This window comes from Ictalurus furcatus, chromosome 27, assembly GCF_023375685.1.
Source record: "Ictalurus furcatus strain D&B chromosome 27, Billie_1.0, whole genome shotgun sequence".
In the NCBI taxonomy this organism is placed as follows: domain Eukaryota; kingdom Metazoa; phylum Chordata; class Actinopteri; order Siluriformes; family Ictaluridae; genus Ictalurus; species Ictalurus furcatus.
In genome coordinates, this window is record NC_071281.1 from 9,688,484 (window position 1) to 9,707,386 (window position 18,903).

At 38.6% G+C, this 18,903-nt stretch overlaps 1 protein-coding gene across 1 annotated transcript in view; it reads right to left on the bottom strand.

Annotated features, from left to right (window-relative positions):
* b4galnt4b (beta-1,4-N-acetyl-galactosaminyl transferase 4b) overlaps positions 1–18,903 on the bottom strand; it is a 101,812-nt gene that overhangs the window by 19,543 nt on the left and 63,366 nt on the right. The window contains exons 9-11 of the mRNA XM_053616540.1: positions 17,763–17,830; positions 9,922–10,000; positions 4,175–4,241 (exon numbers count right to left, since the gene is read on the bottom strand). Of these exons, the coding sequence (XP_053472515.1) occupies positions 4,175–4,241; positions 9,922–10,000; positions 17,763–17,830 (214 nt within the window). The remainder of the gene's footprint in view (positions 1–4,174; positions 4,242–9,921; positions 10,001–17,762; positions 17,831–18,903) is intronic.

Genomic DNA, 18,903 nt, shown 5'->3' on the forward strand with positions numbered 1-18,903 from the left:
AGTTCACTGTGCCATCCACAAATGCTGGTTAAAGCTCTATCATGCAAAGAAGAAGCCATATGTGAACATGATCCAGAAACACTGAGTCAAAGGTCCTTTAAAATGGACTGAGGCAAAGTGGAAAACTGTTCTGTGATCAGACAAATCGAAATTTGAAATTCTTTTTTGGAACCATGGACGCGTCTGCTAAACTAAAGAGGACTAAAGAGGAGAGGGATCATCTGGCTTTTTTTTTTTTATCAGCGCTCAGTTCAAAATCCTGCATCTCTGATGGTATGGGCATGCATTAGTGCCTATGGAATAATCAGCTTGCACATCTGGAAAGGCACCATCAATGCTGAAAGGTATATACAGGTTTTAGCAGGGTTAGGGTTATTCTTCCATCCAGATTCCATCCCATCTGTACTTCTGAGAGACTCTGCCTCTCTAAGATACTCTTTTTATACCCAATCATCTTACTGACCTGTTGCAAATTAACATAATTATTTGCAAAATGTTTTTCCAGCTGTTTCTCTTTAGTAACACTTAGTTTTCCAGCCTTTTGTTGCCCCCGTCCCAACTTTTTTGAGACGTGTTGCGGCCATCAAATTCAAAATTACCTTATTTTTTCCTTAAAATGATACATTTCCTCAGTTTAAACATTTGATATGTTTTCTACGTTCTATTGTGAATAACATATGGGTTTATGAGATTTGCAAATCATTGCATTCTGTTTTTATTTACATTTATTTACATTTTACACAGTGTCCCAACTTTTTTGGAATTGAGGTTGTAATATTTGAGAGACAGAGACAGTACAAAAGTACGTGTTCATATTTTTTTGGATGTATCCGATAATTGGAATTAAAGAAAAGGTCAGAGAAATCACAGACCAATCATAACTGTAATACAAAATAGACATTAGAAATACTGCATATTAAGGAACCTCATATAACTAAAGAACACTGGAATGCCATACACCATTTTTTCATTAATTTACACATTCTGACATTTTTAGAATTGGGAATAAATGACCAAATTGGGAGGGCAAATGGGATAATCAATTGCCAGCACTAGTGGTGTGCAAGAATCAGTCATAATCAAGTCGAGTCAAACATAATCCTCCTAGTCTCACTTTAGCATGATCTCAGACCTGCTGATTCTTTCAAACAGTTGATTTTTTTTTTTTATAATCGAAAATGTACACAAGTCTTGCAGTGTGAGATATTGACACAGTGATGACAATAACACAGCAAGGAGGGGGAAAAGAAAAGCCAGGAAAGACATGAGTAAGCACTCTGTGTGTTCGATGGACCACATTTTATATATCACATGAAAATGAACATAATCACAATGGCAAAGTCTTTGCTTGTGCATAAAAGAGACAAACAAGAATTTTCAGTAATTCCTTTACAGCTACAGCCGTCTCAGTTGCCTGACATGGTGATATACAGTAAATAATCCATGGATATACAATATTTATACAGATGAGAACGCTCTAATTCTTCTCCCCTGTATTCATCCTTCTGTAATAAACTTCTTCACCTGAGAGGACGAGTCTGCGAGTGTTGTCTAATTTCCACGACAGTATGCAATGGGGAAAATGTGATATTATAAATTTCATTGGTTGTTATTGATTATTCTATTGCTATTCAATTGTTTTATAATTGACGTCTTTGAACTATGGTGCTGGCGAAGAATCCTGCGTTTACCCTGGACGGCCCGGGGAAAAAAAATGCGCAGGTAGCTCAGACAATACAGCTTCGACTCTCTTACTTCTGCATCACATCATGCGGAAAGGACAGTCAATGGAAAAGGACATCATGCTGGGCAAAGTGGAAGGTCAACATAGAAGAGGAAGGCCTTCTACACGGTGGATCGACACAATCACCGAAGCCATTGATGCCCTACTTTCAATTCTGAAGACCGGATGCTTTTTCAGGACAACTATCCATTGAGTCGTCATGAGTCAACATCGACTCGTCAGCACCTAACAACAACACATGCTTTATATTTTTGTCTATTATTTGCATTCTCATTTTGATGCTGAATTTTGTTACACTCTGCTGTTTTATAAATGAGTGTCTCCCTCAATGTAATCAAATCTTAAACAGGTGAATTTGAGCTTCTAAGAAGCCTCCATAACATGAGTGCCTATAGTTTATTCTATGCACAAGAGGACAAACATGTGTGTGTGTGTGTGTGTGTGTGTATGTGTGTGTGCCTTCTCCATTCATTAAGTTTTGTCTGCTAACACTATGTGAAATCTCACAAGTGTCTATCCAACGTACCAGTAATGAAAACACACTTTAATTAGTCGTATTGATCAGTTGTGGGTTTGTGTGTTGTTTGTGTGTGTGTGTGTTCTGTGCACTGGAATTGTAAATGAAGCAGATAAAAAGACAGAGGAAGAGACTAAGGCATTGTCGTGAGGGTTTGACAGCTGAATCCAGACAGCACTACATAATGGAGTAGCAGTATGTATCACTCTGAGCACATTAACTGCTTACACACCCAGTCGTTTGAGTGAGGTACGCATTTGTATGTGCGTGTGTCTTCTCCATTCATTAAGTTTTATCTCCAAGCGTTATGTGAACTCTCACAAGTGTCTGCCCGACTGGCCAGTGGTGAAAAAAACACTTTAATTAGTTGCATCGATTGGCTGCAAGTTTGCGAGTGTGTGTGTTTGAACGTGTGTGGGTTCTCTGTGTTCCTCTCTGACAGAGCAGCCTGGGTGATTAATGATTGGGACTGCGTGTTACACTTTGCACTGTATTCTCTGGGCGAGCGGGGGCGACCAGGCCGTGTTCTCTAATGCACATCCCTCTTTCCCTCAGCTTGTTAACTATAGCAAGGATTAAAAGGAAGAAGCGCTTTATCCTCAAAATTGATAAAAATTAAGCAATGCTAGAATGTGGCAGACACTCATATGGCTTTGTGGTAAAAGCAGGTGTGAATGAATGTCCCTTCCCTTGCCAATGGAGGCTAATGTAAGGGGCTGTGGGTATAGACGTGTGAATGCAGATAAGAGAAAGTGGAGGGACACGAAAACAACCCAGTTTTCTGACTACCATTGCAAGTACTTGCAAGTGCAGTGAAATTAGAGATTCAAATCATGACATTGTTTGTCTTATTGATGCATATAAAAAGCTCTGTTTGGTGATGTATATTGTGTTGGAATTGAGTTAGAAGTATAATAGAGAACAGAAACAAATGTGATGTTTTTAATTAGTAGTTATATATTTATAGTATGATTTAATTGATAGTTATGAATGAATTTGACACCTATACAGTATTATGGGTCAATACTTGGTAGTACACTTACCTGGACCAAACATAATACTCATTTGGTTTCAATTACTGTACATGTGCACATCTTCTGTTAAATATCTCTATGAGCTTTGTGTATCTGGATCCTGATAGTTTTGCCTATTCCACTTATTTCTCTTACTTAAACTCTGTCAGATTGGATGGATTGCCACAGATTCTCCATTGGTCTGAATTCTGCTCTTGGACTGGGGTATTCTAGCACATTCAGATTCTTGGTTCTGCCAGTGTAGCTTTGGCAGGATGATTCGGGTAATGTTCTGTTGGAAGGTGAACCTTCCAAGAGCTCAAATCTCTTGCAGACTAGAACAGGTTTTCTTCTAGCATCGGACCACTTTCCCAGTCCTGGTTCATGTTGATGAAAAGCATCTCAACATGATACTACCACCACCATGCTTCATCATGCCTTTTTCTTTCTTTTTTTTGTCATCACTATCACTATGGTTAATACGTCACCAAGGTTAATACAAATTCTTTTTGTGCTAGTTATACAGTGTCACCACTGTATTTACATCGCACATCAGTTTCAAAATGAAAGATAGTTCTTGATTGTCTTAAAGACGTTTACTGCTGCCTCATTGCATAACATTGACTTTAACCACAAAACATTAACATATTTTGAATCACAGCTCCTATGAAAACTCACAAATGATGGAATAATATCATCCTGAGGTAACTGCATCCAGTAGTGGATTGGAATGACAAATAGTGACATGAAGTGACATGAATATTTCTCGCTACTAGCTACTGCCTATTATAATGAGGAATAGTGTGTAATATACAATTTATGGCACAGTATAGAATGCTGGTAGAAGGTGCTGATAAATCTCAGCATCTGACTATGTTAGAAAAAGAAAGATGCAGTTACCAGTATACAGAGAGATGTAGGCTGAGTCGATGACATCATACTTCAAGCCAGGCAAAAATGGCCTCCACTGAAAGAGAAATGGAAAGTATTAGAAGCTGATGAGAAGACAGAAATATCTGGGGTCCATTATTGCTTTAGTCCATGAGGTGCTCAGAGATGGCTCTGCCACTTTTAAAATAGCTGTTAGATAGACAGGCTGCAATTCTTCTAAAGAGGCCGTGCAATTACTACATCACATCTTCTTAGCCTTGCTGTGATTGCAAGAGACAGGTCATTTACCAGAACAAAAAACTCTAATTACACTGCCGCAAGCTGTAGCCTTCACATACACACACAGAAATAGACACACTCTCTTACTCAAGACAAATGTCTTGATCATTTCTATTACTGTTAAGTTCTTTGTCCGATACCAGTCAGAACCAAAATTTGAACCCTGCTCTGGCTGATTTCCTCTCGTCCGGGCCCAGGAAGAAGTCACACCGACACCATCGTTCAGTGAAAGCTTCTTAGTTTAATGATGCACAAAGCATGTCATATATATATATAAATACTGATAAAGAATGATAAATGTCAACTGGAACAGGTCACAGATAAAACCCAAACAAGACGTCTATTCTACCCGATAATAATAAGAGGAAGAAGAAGAACCGAGAGAGAGAGAGGGCGAAAGGCCGGGTGATTAGGAATGCTCAAAACAACACATTCCACGAACACAAAACTATTTGGTATATCGTGACACAAACTAGAGACCTACAGAATTGAGACTCAGAGGCCATGCTATGAAACTTATCAGGGACAATTATGCTACCTTTAGTGTATTATAATGGATTTGATATAATGAGAGTATTGAAAATGAAGGTGATAAATGTATATTAGTTTGACAGTTGATGAGTAAAGACAGTGGTACACAATGTTAACTAGTCACTTAAGACACAAAGCGTTCACACACTCAATGGCTTTAGGACACCTATCTAACTACTATACTGTGCATACCTTTACTGCTGCTATGGTAACTATATCACCGCTCTAGGAAACACATTTGAAATTGACTAAGGTTTAAAGAAAATGGGAGTGGAGATGACGATGTGTAAGTCGGGCTCCATCACATGTCCAGGGTTCCTGGTTCAATCCTGTGCTCGGGTTACTGTCTGTGCAGCGTTTCGCATATTCACCGGTGTCTGCATGGGTTTTCGCTGGGTTTCCACCTTGCCAGAAACTTGTCAGTAGGTGGACCGGATATGCTACCCTGCTGCTAGGTGTCATCCATATATTTCCTGTACCACTTATCCTACACATGGTCACGGGGGAGCCTGGAGCCTATCCCAGCGAACTCAGGGCACGAGGTGGGGGACAACTTGGATGGGGTGCCAACCCATCACACACAGGGCAGAGGCAGGATTCGAGCCCCCAAACCTGGAGGTGTGAGCCATGCTAACCACTTACCCACTGTGCCCCCCTGCTGTAGGGTGAGAACATGCAAATAAACAAAAGTACTCACTTATGTTGCCAGCGGTTTAGACATTAATGGCTGTGTGTTGAGTTATTTTGAGGGGACAGCAAATTTACACTGTAATACAAGTTGTACACTCACTACTTTACATTGCAGCAAAGTGTTCAGTGCCTTCAGTGTTCAGAGTTCACATTAAAAGACATAATCAAATATTTACAAAAATGTGAGGGGTGTACTCACTTTTGTGAGATACTGTAAGTCGTGCAACTTACAGTAGGTTATCCCTTAAACTCTTGGCTTATTATTTAATTATTCATCTTAAAGCATATTCTTCAGTAACTTCAATGAGGGTGTGTAGTTACATGAGTGTGGAATGTGAGTCTGAAACCGAAGAATAAAATAAACATAACACAAACTAAAGGATCTTAAGCTGTAAAGGAATCATAATGCTGTCATTAATAATACCTTGAGATGTCAGGAATAGATAAAACTGGACAAATAAGAACACTGGCCTTGACAAGCCTACAAATACGTATGCCAATCCCTTGACTGCACAGTGTGTGTGCTTTCTCTCTGTGTACATTGCATCAGCAACAGGCTTGTTTCATCATTCTCTGCTTTCTCTGGTCTCTTTCTCTCTTTTTCTAAAAAAATAAAATAAAATAAAATCAATCAATCAATCAATCAATCAATCAATCAATTAATCAGTTGTCTTAATGGAGCCAACTAGACAGGTCATGGCAAATATATTCTGGTGATGTTACTTTAGATGGGAATTATGACATTGTCCCCATATGGACCAACAGGAGACATGACAGTATATGAACTAGAGCATCTCTGGCACAAATGTCAAGCATACAGAACATTAAACCTACAATACATAGTAGAAGAAATGGGAACATTTTCATTAAGAATTCAGTAGCTACCATTGAGGGATGGGGAAAAAAAATTAAGCTACATTCATATGCTGCACTACTAATTCAGGACTTTGATGAATAAATGATTTCCCTTGTTCACCATGCTTAATTAAGGGCCCTCTCTCTTTTAAAAATGTTTTAAAATTTGAAAGTATTTTTTGGTAAGATACAGCGAGTGCAAGTAAAGCCCCTGATGATTATCTTACTCGTGGAGGAAGGAAAATTCTCCTTTGACAGCAAAACTCCATGAATTTATTCATGCCACACGTCTCCTGTCTTTGAACATACTCCTACACACCATCGATAATTTTTAATGGAGACAAAACAGACCTAAAGCAGAAACACTCCATCTTGTAGCTTTGCTTTTTGCTCTGAACTCTGAGGTGCGTGCGTCACCTTTTTGAGTTGAGCCTTTTATCTTCGTTCTGAGAGCTCGGGTCCTAAAGATGTGGTGTTTCAATGGAGTCTCAATGGAGATAAAAATAATAAATGTTTAAAAAAAAAAAAAAAAAAAGTTAAACAGTTAAGATGAGCTACTTGATTATAAAAAATATTCACTCCTGTAGATACAAAGCCCTTGAAACTGAAGTCTGAGGTCACTGACTGTAACTAATTCACTACAGCCTTGATTTAATGCTGTCACACTTGTACTGTGTTTGAGATACACTCAGAGAGAGGAGCACAGGCGGTGTTTTACTTTATGATTAATAATTCATCAAAGAAAGACTTTTGCAGAGTGCTTAAGTGATCCATGTGTATACAGATGAGCTCTTTTCTACCTGATGGGTACCTGGGGAAACATGAACAGCAGGAGGAAGGAGCATCACTTCAACCGTTACACACCCTCATGTCCTTTCAATCTGTATTCTTCAGTTATGTGCTTATCTCTGTCCTTTTTAGGCTTTAAAATCCAGCAAAAGAAAAAAAAAAAACTATAAGGCATAAATGCTGAACAGGACATTCACTTTTTTGCTCTCTTAACATTAGTAACATTACTCACTAAACTGCTGTCTGAAGGGAAAGCTTGTAAGTCAAATTGTAATAACATGTTTTACTCATCTCCCCTAGGTTCAGTAATAAATGACATTTATATGGACTTTGATGTCATTTTACTTGGAGAAATGTTAATGGAAAACCTTTTACAGGCAGCATATCCTGTTAAATCACTTAAGCAAGCTTATATTCGATTGTACATAGCATGTTTACTGTGATATGCAAGGCAACATTCATAGGTGATTCATACAATATTCAAATACGTGGTACACTATAAACATGTTCTATGAGCAAGTGTTTTATCATTTCATTATTTTTAATGAAGACAACCATGCATGACTATGACGATGGGACTCATTGTGCCTTGAAAACATTTCATAGTGCTATAACATGCTACCATTCTCTGTAGATAGTGAACTTTCATGAATATGTCATGAGGTGTTTATGTTGGATGTTATGAATATATTATGTAGACATCATTCATATAAAGCGTTATCTCTTATTTGTGTGTGCTGGGTACAATTCCATCTCCTCTTTTTCTATGTGCTTTTTTCATTCCATTCCAGTGCTCCCTCTCAGTCTAGCTCACTCATAAAAGCACATAGGTATGCTGTTATGCTGGTCATAATCATACTATTTAAAATTAAATATGCAGTACCGCTGTGAGCGCCGGTATCAATAAACACTTTTATGGATGAGGATTCATTACAAAGCATGCATGGCAGATTCATAAGGCCTCATTTTTAATATGTCCACTGTAAATATGTATTCACTGACATATTTGGTACTGCCAATGAGCAGCAACTCAGCTCAGGCCATTACCTTAGCATTTTGTAGCCTTAAATGAAAATCCTGTTGGTAATTTAGATTTTTTTTTTTTAAATTGCCTCCATTCTGCAACTTGTCACTGATTTAGGCATAATTTACATAATGTAGTTCCAAAGTGACAGGAAAAAAAAAAAACAGAGACAGAGGTAGACAAAGAAGGAGCACTGGAGAGAAAAGGAGGGAGAAGGAGACAACAAAAGGATGCTATTATAGGATAAAGACAGAAGACGATTACAAGAGTACTTTGGCGATGTAGCACAGTGTTCTGTGGGACAAATAATAAATTCATTAGCTAGTCCACTATGCAAGTAAAAGCTCAAGTGTGCTTCCCACTGCCATGTTTGATAACCTAGATACCTAAATAGACTAAACAATGGTACCTAACATCACATTGTAACATATGGGGAGCTAGTTGTGCATCAATACAAAGAGAAACACAAAAAAGTGACATGATCATGTAGCACATCGCATGCTATCATGACATGTGTTCTGTCCTCACATTGTACATAAATAAAAATATTTGAGTCTGGCTAGCATCTTAATTTTCACTTCATATAGCAACTGCATGCTGTGCTAGAAGCAGAGCTACTGTATACGACAGCTTTGCTTGGTTTTATCAGTGTTTCCATGTACTGTGTCTGAATGTAGTTTTTACATGTACTGATTCTGAAAGGATTCTCTGTCATCTCTTCATGCAAAATAGCCTATTTCTTCAGGCCCACACTAGCATAGATGTCAGCATCTACAGTCTGACAATTGTGCAAAAAAAAATTGTGCTTTCATATAAAGAAAATAGTGCCAATATCAACAATTAAAGTAATAAATTGTCTATCTGCAGATAAAATTTTATCTTGAAACATTATTTTTTGTGGCACACTCAATAATTGAACAAACGTGTCACCTCGGGACTTGTTTACAGCCTGCTGGAACTGCTGACGTAACGTGGCCAAGTATTTGGGACATCACAAACCAAATACTTTCAGCCATCAAAAGATCATGTTCCAACATGATGGGTAGAACCAACAGTTTTGTCATAGTCTATTTAGTAATTTAATAATATTTTAAACCATGATCTATTTTGGTACATATCTGTCCTTTCATTGTCATGAGTAGTCACTGGTGTGCAATGCTTTCATTTTGGGACAGTAAGACCTAAACTGAATTAGTAAAAAAAACACACACAAAAAACAGGAAATTACCCTATTTTGCCCTCTGAACAAACTAGTAATAATACTTCTACAACAGCAGACTGTGTTTTGGCTTGTGCTAAAAATACAGCATCAAGGTGAGTCGACTGTGAAGCATGTTAAGTTTAAACACAGCCTCCATACCAAATGAAAGTCAATAATGAGGAAGGCTTTTTTTCTGGTTGTTGAACCTATAAATTAAAAACTAATACCCTGGACATGAAATCTACTGTCCCTGGAGCCCAGGCTAGTGATTTTTCAACCCCTGTTTCTACATCTGGATTAGCCCTGGAGGCATTATTAATCTAAGCCTGGGGTAGCCATTTTTAGGGCCAAACCAGACTTATGTCAGTCTTGCACTGCTAAACTTACCCCAACCTCCACATGGTCTGAGCCCTTGTCATCCTGCTTGTGTAAAATCTCAAAGTAGTACCGCCTAGAAGTCATCAAGCTGTGAAAGGAAGAAGAGAAAGAGAGGACACAGAAAACACACCATCAGTACAGAAGAGAAGTTGAAGGGGAGAGTCAGATAGGTAAGGAGAAAGAGGACAGTGCAGCTCTAGCTCCGTATGAGAACACATGCTGGGTTAAGTACTCTGTCAGGTACAGTGTCTCCAAGGAGCCATGACAGAAGATACAGTGGCACAACCATCTGCTTGCTGCCCCGTTTCCTCACTGGGCTGGAGATCTGGGATAGGGCTAGAAATTAAGCTTTTTAATATCCTTTTTTACAGCTTTGTCTGTAGCACAGTAACTTATTGAACCAAATGCAACAGAATAGCAATGCACTGATCTGAAAGAATAGCGCAAACTAGAAAGCTGCACCAGAACGGAATTCTGTCCCCATTCACGGCTGCGTCCCCATCCATCTCTGCAGAAATCACAACCCCTTCCATCCCAGAATCTTCCTCTTGTACCAAAAACCCTATCTCCCCTATCCCTGGAAATTTCATATTAATAACCCAACCCCCCAGTACCTCAACAGCTTTCCCAACCCAACCTGCATTACCTTATCAATCCCTCTCCCCATCCGTAGGTGCCATTTCTAACCTCCATCCCTGTATCATCTGATTCCTTGCCCATGCTTGTATGCCCATTTTGGTCTCAACTCAATCCCCATGTGCCTTCAAAATTTTCTCCACCACATCCCTCTTTGCCCCAGTTCCCACCCCATCTCTGTGATTTGTACCCATTCTAAAAGACTCCAACCCCATCTGCATCCCTTCTGCATATTGTCCCACCAAATTCCCACAGGTTCCAACACTGGCTTTATCACCGCTATGCTACAAAACCACCCCTGCATACCCCATCAATATCCCAAACCCATTCCCATGTGTCTAAATACAATTCTCACCTATCCCCACATGCTTCAATCCAATTCTTACTCATACATGCAGAGTCCAGCACCATCTCCAGCTTATTACTGCATTCTCCAGCAACATGTTTACCCCATTTGCATGTGCCCCACCCACAAAGATAAGGCTCTTCTATCCATTTAATGTTTTTTTCCTACTCTTGAATGTAAAGCAATCCATTCATCCATCTTCCATGTCGCTTATCCTACACAGGGACACGGAGAGCCTATCCCGAGGACACCCTGGGTGGGGTGCCAACCAAATGTAGGGCACTGTCATACACACAGTAACACACTATGGACAATTTGGAAATGCCAGTCAGCCTATAACACATGAGAGGAAACCGGAGTACCTGGAGGAAACCCCCAAAGCACAGGGAGAACATGCAAACTCTGCACACACAGGGCAGAGGCTGGAGGATGTGTGAGGCCAATGTGTCACCAACTAAGCTGCCCCTCATATAAAGCAATGTAAAGCAAACTGTATAGAATGTGCACGTCTGTAATGATCCTTATATTCTTACTTAATTTTACATGGTGCAAAGAAGTAGTGAAGGAGTAAATTAAAAAAGTACACTCTGTGGTTTCTCAGTGATATATTTCTAATAGTTCATCTAATAGCTCTTTAATGGTTCTTAGCTTTCTAAAGAAGTTCTACTTGAAATCCTCTCTGAAAATAGAAGCCTATATAGAGTTCTATATAAAAAATCTTTAAAGGTCCCCCCAGAAGGACAAACCAAAAAAACTACTTACTACATACTGCTTGGCTACCGTGCCACCAGGTGGTGTTAGTGAAACAAACAGTAAAACAAACACCGATAAACCTACCCAACAAATGAGATTCATAATTCACATAACTTGCTGCTCCCATTTTATTCATCTCACTAGTGCATACTTGGCTTTCCAATTCTACTGTGTATTACTGAATTGTAAATGCAAGATGAAGGAGATCTTTTTGGAATAGCTCTTTCCTTTATTCGCTTCTTGTGCCTGTTTTCCAGCAAGTTTTAGTCTATATGTGGAAGAAACTGGGATAGAAGCTAAAGGGCAAGTAAGAAAGAAAGTGGGAACGGGAAGAAGTGAGGGTGAAAAGACAGAAGTTGGAATAAAGAGACAGGAAGAGAGAGTTATGGATGACAGATGGCTGGGATTGATGTTGGTGTGAGCGGCGCTTTACTGTAACTCTGACAGATGATATGGGATATATTCTTCATGGAGCCTGTATATTATAAGAGTTGTTACAAAAACCTGTGATATACTGCTTTCTAAAGATGAGGGCTTGATTGCAGGATTAAGAAAGTGACATATTGCATTCAAAGGTTTCTTTAATATATTAATTTTGGTATGCATTACTATATTGAATTATACTGTAACAATCATATGTTGGACTTGTGCAAGCCCAAAACGCCTCTCCTCCTCTATGTTTAATTCTAGCTTGACATTTGCTGATGCAGATCTTTTGGTGAAAGCAGCTACATTACAATGAAGATTATAATCAGAAAATGAGGAATGGAGGCAGAAAGAAAGAATGTCATTTGAAAAGACAACTCTGAGAAGCATGAAAGTAGATAAAGAAATGACAGGCATACTCTAGACATACACACCTGGGGACAAGAAAATATAAATAAATAAATATATATATATTTACAATTTGTTGTTAACACCTGAGGACATCCTATTGACATCAGCACAGAAATCAAACAGTGTGTGTATTTTCCATCTGATAAACATTCTGTGTGATGGTGTGTGCCGTGCTACATGTCTATCTGGAGGCTGTTGCAGAGCCAGAACAAAAGAGTAACCATAAGAAATTATGTGAACAGAAAGAATGCATGGCTGATCAGGCCCAGATTATACAAACTGAGCCAGGGAGTACAGACAGGGAGATGATAGCAGAATGTCCAAACAGAAGGGGCGATAGAAAGACTGAAGGAGAGAGAGGGGTACAATGGGATTTAATTGGTTGACTAATTGCCTGGCAAGCATTCTTCTCAATAACCGAGGCGGACTGAGTGATGAAAGCCGAAAGATAAAGCAGGAGGAAGAAACACTGAGTAGGTTGTATAGTCTTGTGTAAATTCAGTCATGCTTGAGTTCCCTCCTGACAAAATGGGAGCAAGGCTGAAAACCTTGAACTGGCTGCACATGGCTCTTTAATGAGCTATTCTTCAGAAAGGTGTTTCAGCCTTCTTAGCTAGTACACCAATCATAGTAATTAAACCTCCACACTCAATAAAATCTGATGCTACGGCCAAGGGCTAATTACCAACCTCGAATTTACCCTTGTTGTGTACAGGAATGATAAGAATGGTCTGGTAAAATTCAAGCTCAAACCCTGCACATTCATCCATGTACATTATACTGTAATGTTTCTTCATGCTGCTCAAGTGAAACTTTTGTTTGAGGAACTGCAGATAAAGGAACTTCCTATGATTGCTTCTATTGAAATTCACTGAATGTTTTTTTTTGTTTTGTTTTTGTTTTTTTTTTACTTTTTGCAACATTCTGTGTAGAGATTTTGCGCATGAAAATCAAAGGAGGTCAGCAGTTTCTGAAATACTCAAACCAGCCCATGCAACACCAACAACCATGCCACAGTGAAAGATCACATATTTCCCTTTCTGATTGATATGAACTTTATCTGAAGCTCTTGACCTGTGAAGCTCTTGACCTTGCACAATCCCATAACTGCCAGGTGCCACATTTAAGAATAGGAGAGATTTTTCTCACAATGTAGCAATGAGGGCAGGAAGGAATCCATTGATCTTCAGCAGCAGTAGCACTCAATATGATTTGTTTTTTGTGTTTATACTTTGCAAGTTGCAGTACTTAAATTGATTACTTAGTACTTCAGATCTTCTGTATGCCAGAGTCAAGTACAAAATAAATTACTAACTGAAGAAAATTAATTACAAGAGTATATAATAGATGGAAGCTAGCAGATATAATAAGGTGACTGATTATGAAGATACGTTTTACAGATGCAGATATTTATTTTCAATAAGACACTATAATAATCTTTTCATTAATATAAACTCTATATAAGCTCTTGATGTCCTAGTTTTAGAGTAAGTCCTATATAATAATATACTGTATGTAAGAGGATCGAGATAGTTAATTTTGTCTGAGATTAAACTTTATTCTATTTCTGTAAATAAATCTCGGTTTAGGTAAACACTAAACTGACATATTCTGTTTATTCCACTATGATAATCACACTTTACTACTATCAAACTTTACTATATTTATACTATATTTACTATATACAGTTAAGGCTCTAGGTTACTGATCGTAAGGTCTGGGGTTCAAGCCCTGGCGCTGCCAAGCTGCCACTCTTGGGCCCTTGAGCAAGGCCCTTAACCCTCTCTGCTCCAGGGGCGCTGTATCATGGCTGACCCAGCGCGCTGACCCCAACCTTCTAACATGCCGGGGTATTCAAAAAAAAGAATTTCACTGTGCTGTGATGTATACGTGATCAATAAAGACTCATTATCATTATTATCATTATATTTGTAGTGAGACAGAAAGTGACATTTCATCTCCTGCACATCTGACATTTCCATGTTTCCCAAACAGATTAACCTCTCAGCTATTATATTTCTGTTCCACATAACCTTTCTCTTATTACAAAGATCTTCATAGTGTCAGCTTTCTCAGCCTCAGATAGATGTGCTTCTTTTCTGCATGCAAGTCTTTCTAGAAACTTTCCACTCAGCTTCATTACCACATCTTTGCCCAGCAACAGGAAAATTTCAGTTGAGAGAATTCTGCCTGTCATATGGGCCGTCTTCTTTTTCTGCAAGAACCGACCCATTACGCTATAACACACACAAGGCTCTGTCTTCTTTCTGGTGTCGAACTAACAAGGTCTGATGCAGGAGAGTAACAATCCACTCATTGATTCACAGATTCAGAGAGAGAAAGGGGGGTAGGGGTGAAAGAAAAAGATGAGAGAGAGTGTTAGTTAGGTGCCTTGGTGAAATGCTGTGTTTGGGTGATACAATCAAAATAATCTCCTACAATATTTAACACAAGCAGCCATTCCTGTAGCCTTGACCAGGATACAGCAATTACTGAATGAATGAATGAATGAATGAATGTTCATTCACCTTACTCCATCATCCCCTCCAGCTGCAATTATTTATCTGGAAATGAAGATCAAGATACTCACCCAAGTAGAAGTTTCAAGACTTTAAGTTCTCTCTCTCTCTCTCTCTCTCTCGTACAGAACCTGATATCTTGAGAAGCATGTTACAAGTTAAGCCACGCTCAGTCTACTACTAAATGCTTTTACCATACAAATAATTCCCCAACCGATTACATCATATTTTACTTATTATCTTACTGCCAGGAGACTGCCCAGCAGGGCAAGTGGACATAGGTCTGTAGTTTTGTCTGCCAGTCCCATTAGAATGGCATTAACAATGTTTACCATGTAATGCCACTCAGATAGTCAGGAACGTGCATACACTCATCCTAAGGCGAACTCTACTGATGAATAATTCAGCAGATCACGCTACACACAGCAACACTCGACTTCTATGGCAATCAGCGTCACCTCGAAAAAGGGAGACAGAAGCAATTAAATTGAGTGACTGACACTCGGCTCTGACGAATGGCACTTTAATGCAACTCCTGTGATATATTTCATGGAAAACTGCCTGGCTGCTTATTTCCACAAGTGCAGCTGACAACTGTTTTCAGCTGGGCAAGTGAGCTGTGACTGCACTGTGGTGCAGTGAAGTAAAAAACTGGGGGAAAATAAAACAGACATCAAACACGTTCAATTAAGAGAGAGCTAAGGTGTATTGTTTTGGCTTGAACTATGCCTGCACACACTGCTTATGTTCATGTTTGGCTCCAGTTGAACTGAATGAAGTGAAGAAGAGTTCACCTACAGGAGCAGTGACGAATAAATTAATCTGCTCCGCTGCTGCTTATTTAATTAATAATCACTCGAGGTAGCACATATTTACTATCACATAGTCCTAAAGGATCAATTATATTTACACATGTATTAGCTCAGTGATCAGTTGGCAGCCTGAGGTCAGATCAATTAGAAGATATTATAATCCTTGCCGTCTAATTATCTACTGCAAACATACAGTGTATTAACAGGCCTGTGCTTTACCAGTAAATGTGGCATTTTTATACCCATGTGTCTGCTCTTATTATTAGAAAATAGGAAAATGTACTATAAATTGAAAAAAAAACATTAACGTAAGCAAGCAAGTTATCTGTCTTAAAATAAAGGTATGTGAAAATTCCTTTCTATAATCTGCTATATATACTGGTTTTAGTTGCTAGTTCTTTTACTTGATAGCTATTATTCATTTTACAAGAAAATAAAATGGCAACAGCTTCAGAAGTAGATTGTCTCTGAAATTGTACAGAATAGTTGGAATACCGTTCCTTCGTAAGATATCCCCCCAACTGGTGTTTTGGTGATGCTGTTTAACACATTTGTCCAAAATCTCTCGTAGGTGATCAACTGGGTTGAGATCTAATGACAGTGAAGGCCATAGCATATCCTCATTAAACCATTCAATGATCCCTTGATCCCATGTTGACCGGGGTCATACTGGAAGAGACCACACACATCAGTATAGAGATGTATCCATCCATCCATCCATTTTCTGTTCCGCTTATCTTACACAGGGTCGCGGGGGACTTGGGGCACAAGGCGAGGGACACCCTGAATGGGGTACCAACTCATCTCAGGGCACAATCGCACACCCCACATTCACACAATTTAGAGATGCCAATCAGTCTACAACACATATCTTTATGATGGGAGAGGAAACTGGAGTACCCAGAGGAAACCCCAAAAGCACAGGGAGAACATGCAAATTCCGCGCACACAGGGCAGTGGTGGGAATCGAACCCCCAGATCTGGAGGTGTAAGGTAAATGTGCTAACCTCCAAGCCACCATGCCCCTTAGAAATTTATGATCATAGTATAAGGCAGAGGTATTCAATACTATACTATGGGATGCACCCCAGAATGGGCAGAAGGGGGGTGCACAAGGGAGGGGTGAGATGGAAAATACAAAAAAAGAAATAAAAAAATGTAAATGACTAAATCAGACCTGCAAACCTTTGCACATTTTCATAATAATAATAATAATTATATAATAATAATTCATAATAAAAATAGTGGATGAGCCATTCAACAGTTTTGATCTCTCTGATAATAACTGACACTCTCTGGAAGCCCCACCCACTTCCCCCATTCCACACTAGTAATGTTTGGCAGATGTGTGTGGTGTTTGAAAGATGCACTGATGCAGCACCCTTGCTTTCTGTCGAGTTAAACTGAAACTGTTTTGCATTCACCAAAAAGAAAATGCCCAGAAATGGCAAATTTTTGAGCAAGGGTGAAAAATTTGACTGAAAACAATTATTAAATAGGTCTACAATCAAGTATTAAATCAAAGCACTTTACAAATTTACAAGAACTGGAAAGTGGACTTGAATATGTCTAGTATAAGGTGTTCAGTCAAAATAATCTTTTATTTATGTTGTTGTGACCATTGCTTCTAAGGGACCCTACAGCATAACAGAGCCTTTTCCCGATAGTTTGAATTCATCTGTAGATAGCATACTGTATGTAACAATTTCATGATTATTTCTAGCATTTTATATATTCGTTTTACTTTTCTGCTATTACTCAATTTAGTGAAAGATAAACTACAGATAACTGCAATTACAAATTATACTCAAGCCAAGTGTTTGCCTTTAGCATGAAGACTTAACAAGAGCATCTTTATATTTATAGTCCAAATGACTGTATTAATGTGTCAACTATTGTAAAAAAAAAAAAAAAAAGAAAAAAAAAGAGAGAGAGACATTTACTTACTGTACAGACTTTGAGGTCTGGGACCTGAACTTGCTGAATTCACCAGGAGCCGTCCACTCAGAGCCATGCTGCAAAGAAAGATTGTGCTCCATCACCTGCTTCTTGCTGAAACTGTCAATTGTTACACATTATTTGCACCAGAGTGATACTCTGCTGGTGTTAAAATTCTCCCACTGTCACGGTGTACACAGAAACTAGCGTTTTCTTCACAATTTCTGGCCAAGCAAAGTGTGAACATGAAAGCTCATTACCATTCAGAAGCTGAACTGATGGGAATGCTCTAGCTAGATAAACATAGACCCATAATAGTCTGAATAAAACACAGAAGGGTAGATTGGCTTCTTTTAAAAAGTGCTCTGTAGATTTTTTTTTTCTCTCTACAGACAGGCTTTTTTGCTAAATAGATGACAGAAGGAAGTGATATCACAGGCATATGACAACACTCCATGATCATTGCTATCACCCACGGCTAATGATTAATCTTGTTGTGTCTAATGTCTCGTGTACGACTTGTATCATTAATGTCCTAGTTTCAGTACATCTAGCCCAATATTCAGTATATTTAACTCAGGATGAAAACAGACTTTGGAAAGCAAAATTCAAGCATTGTTCCTGCGTTTTAAAAGTGAAAGATCAGACTTTTACAGTATAACACAGACAAAACTTTCATCTCAATATACTGTAGGTTACTTGGCTTCGGCATAAATAAGACTGCTGGAAGAAGAGTTTGAAAATGATTCATCCAGATTTTACAGATCATAAAACAATGCTAGCTAGTTAGTTAACATCATGGTAACTGTCAGTTTGTTTGTTATAATAAATGTTAAGTCACTGTGTATTTATTTTTTTTAGTTACAGGACATGAAAGTCTGTTAATTTGTAGGTCATTATTTAGTGATGCCAATGTGTTCTACGTCCAGTGCTAAGTGCTGACATTTAACTCTATCGATTGCTGGTATCGCAGCTGGCTCTGTTGGCTATTTGCAAAATTTTGAAATGGTATTATGAATCTATAAAATGCTTTTGGTTATTTTGTCAATTTATAATTGAAAAATCCAGCTCATGTCAAGGAATATGGTCATGAAAGGAACGATGACAACAGTGGGGCATTCAGTTCTATAACAGTTCCCCTGGGTATTAG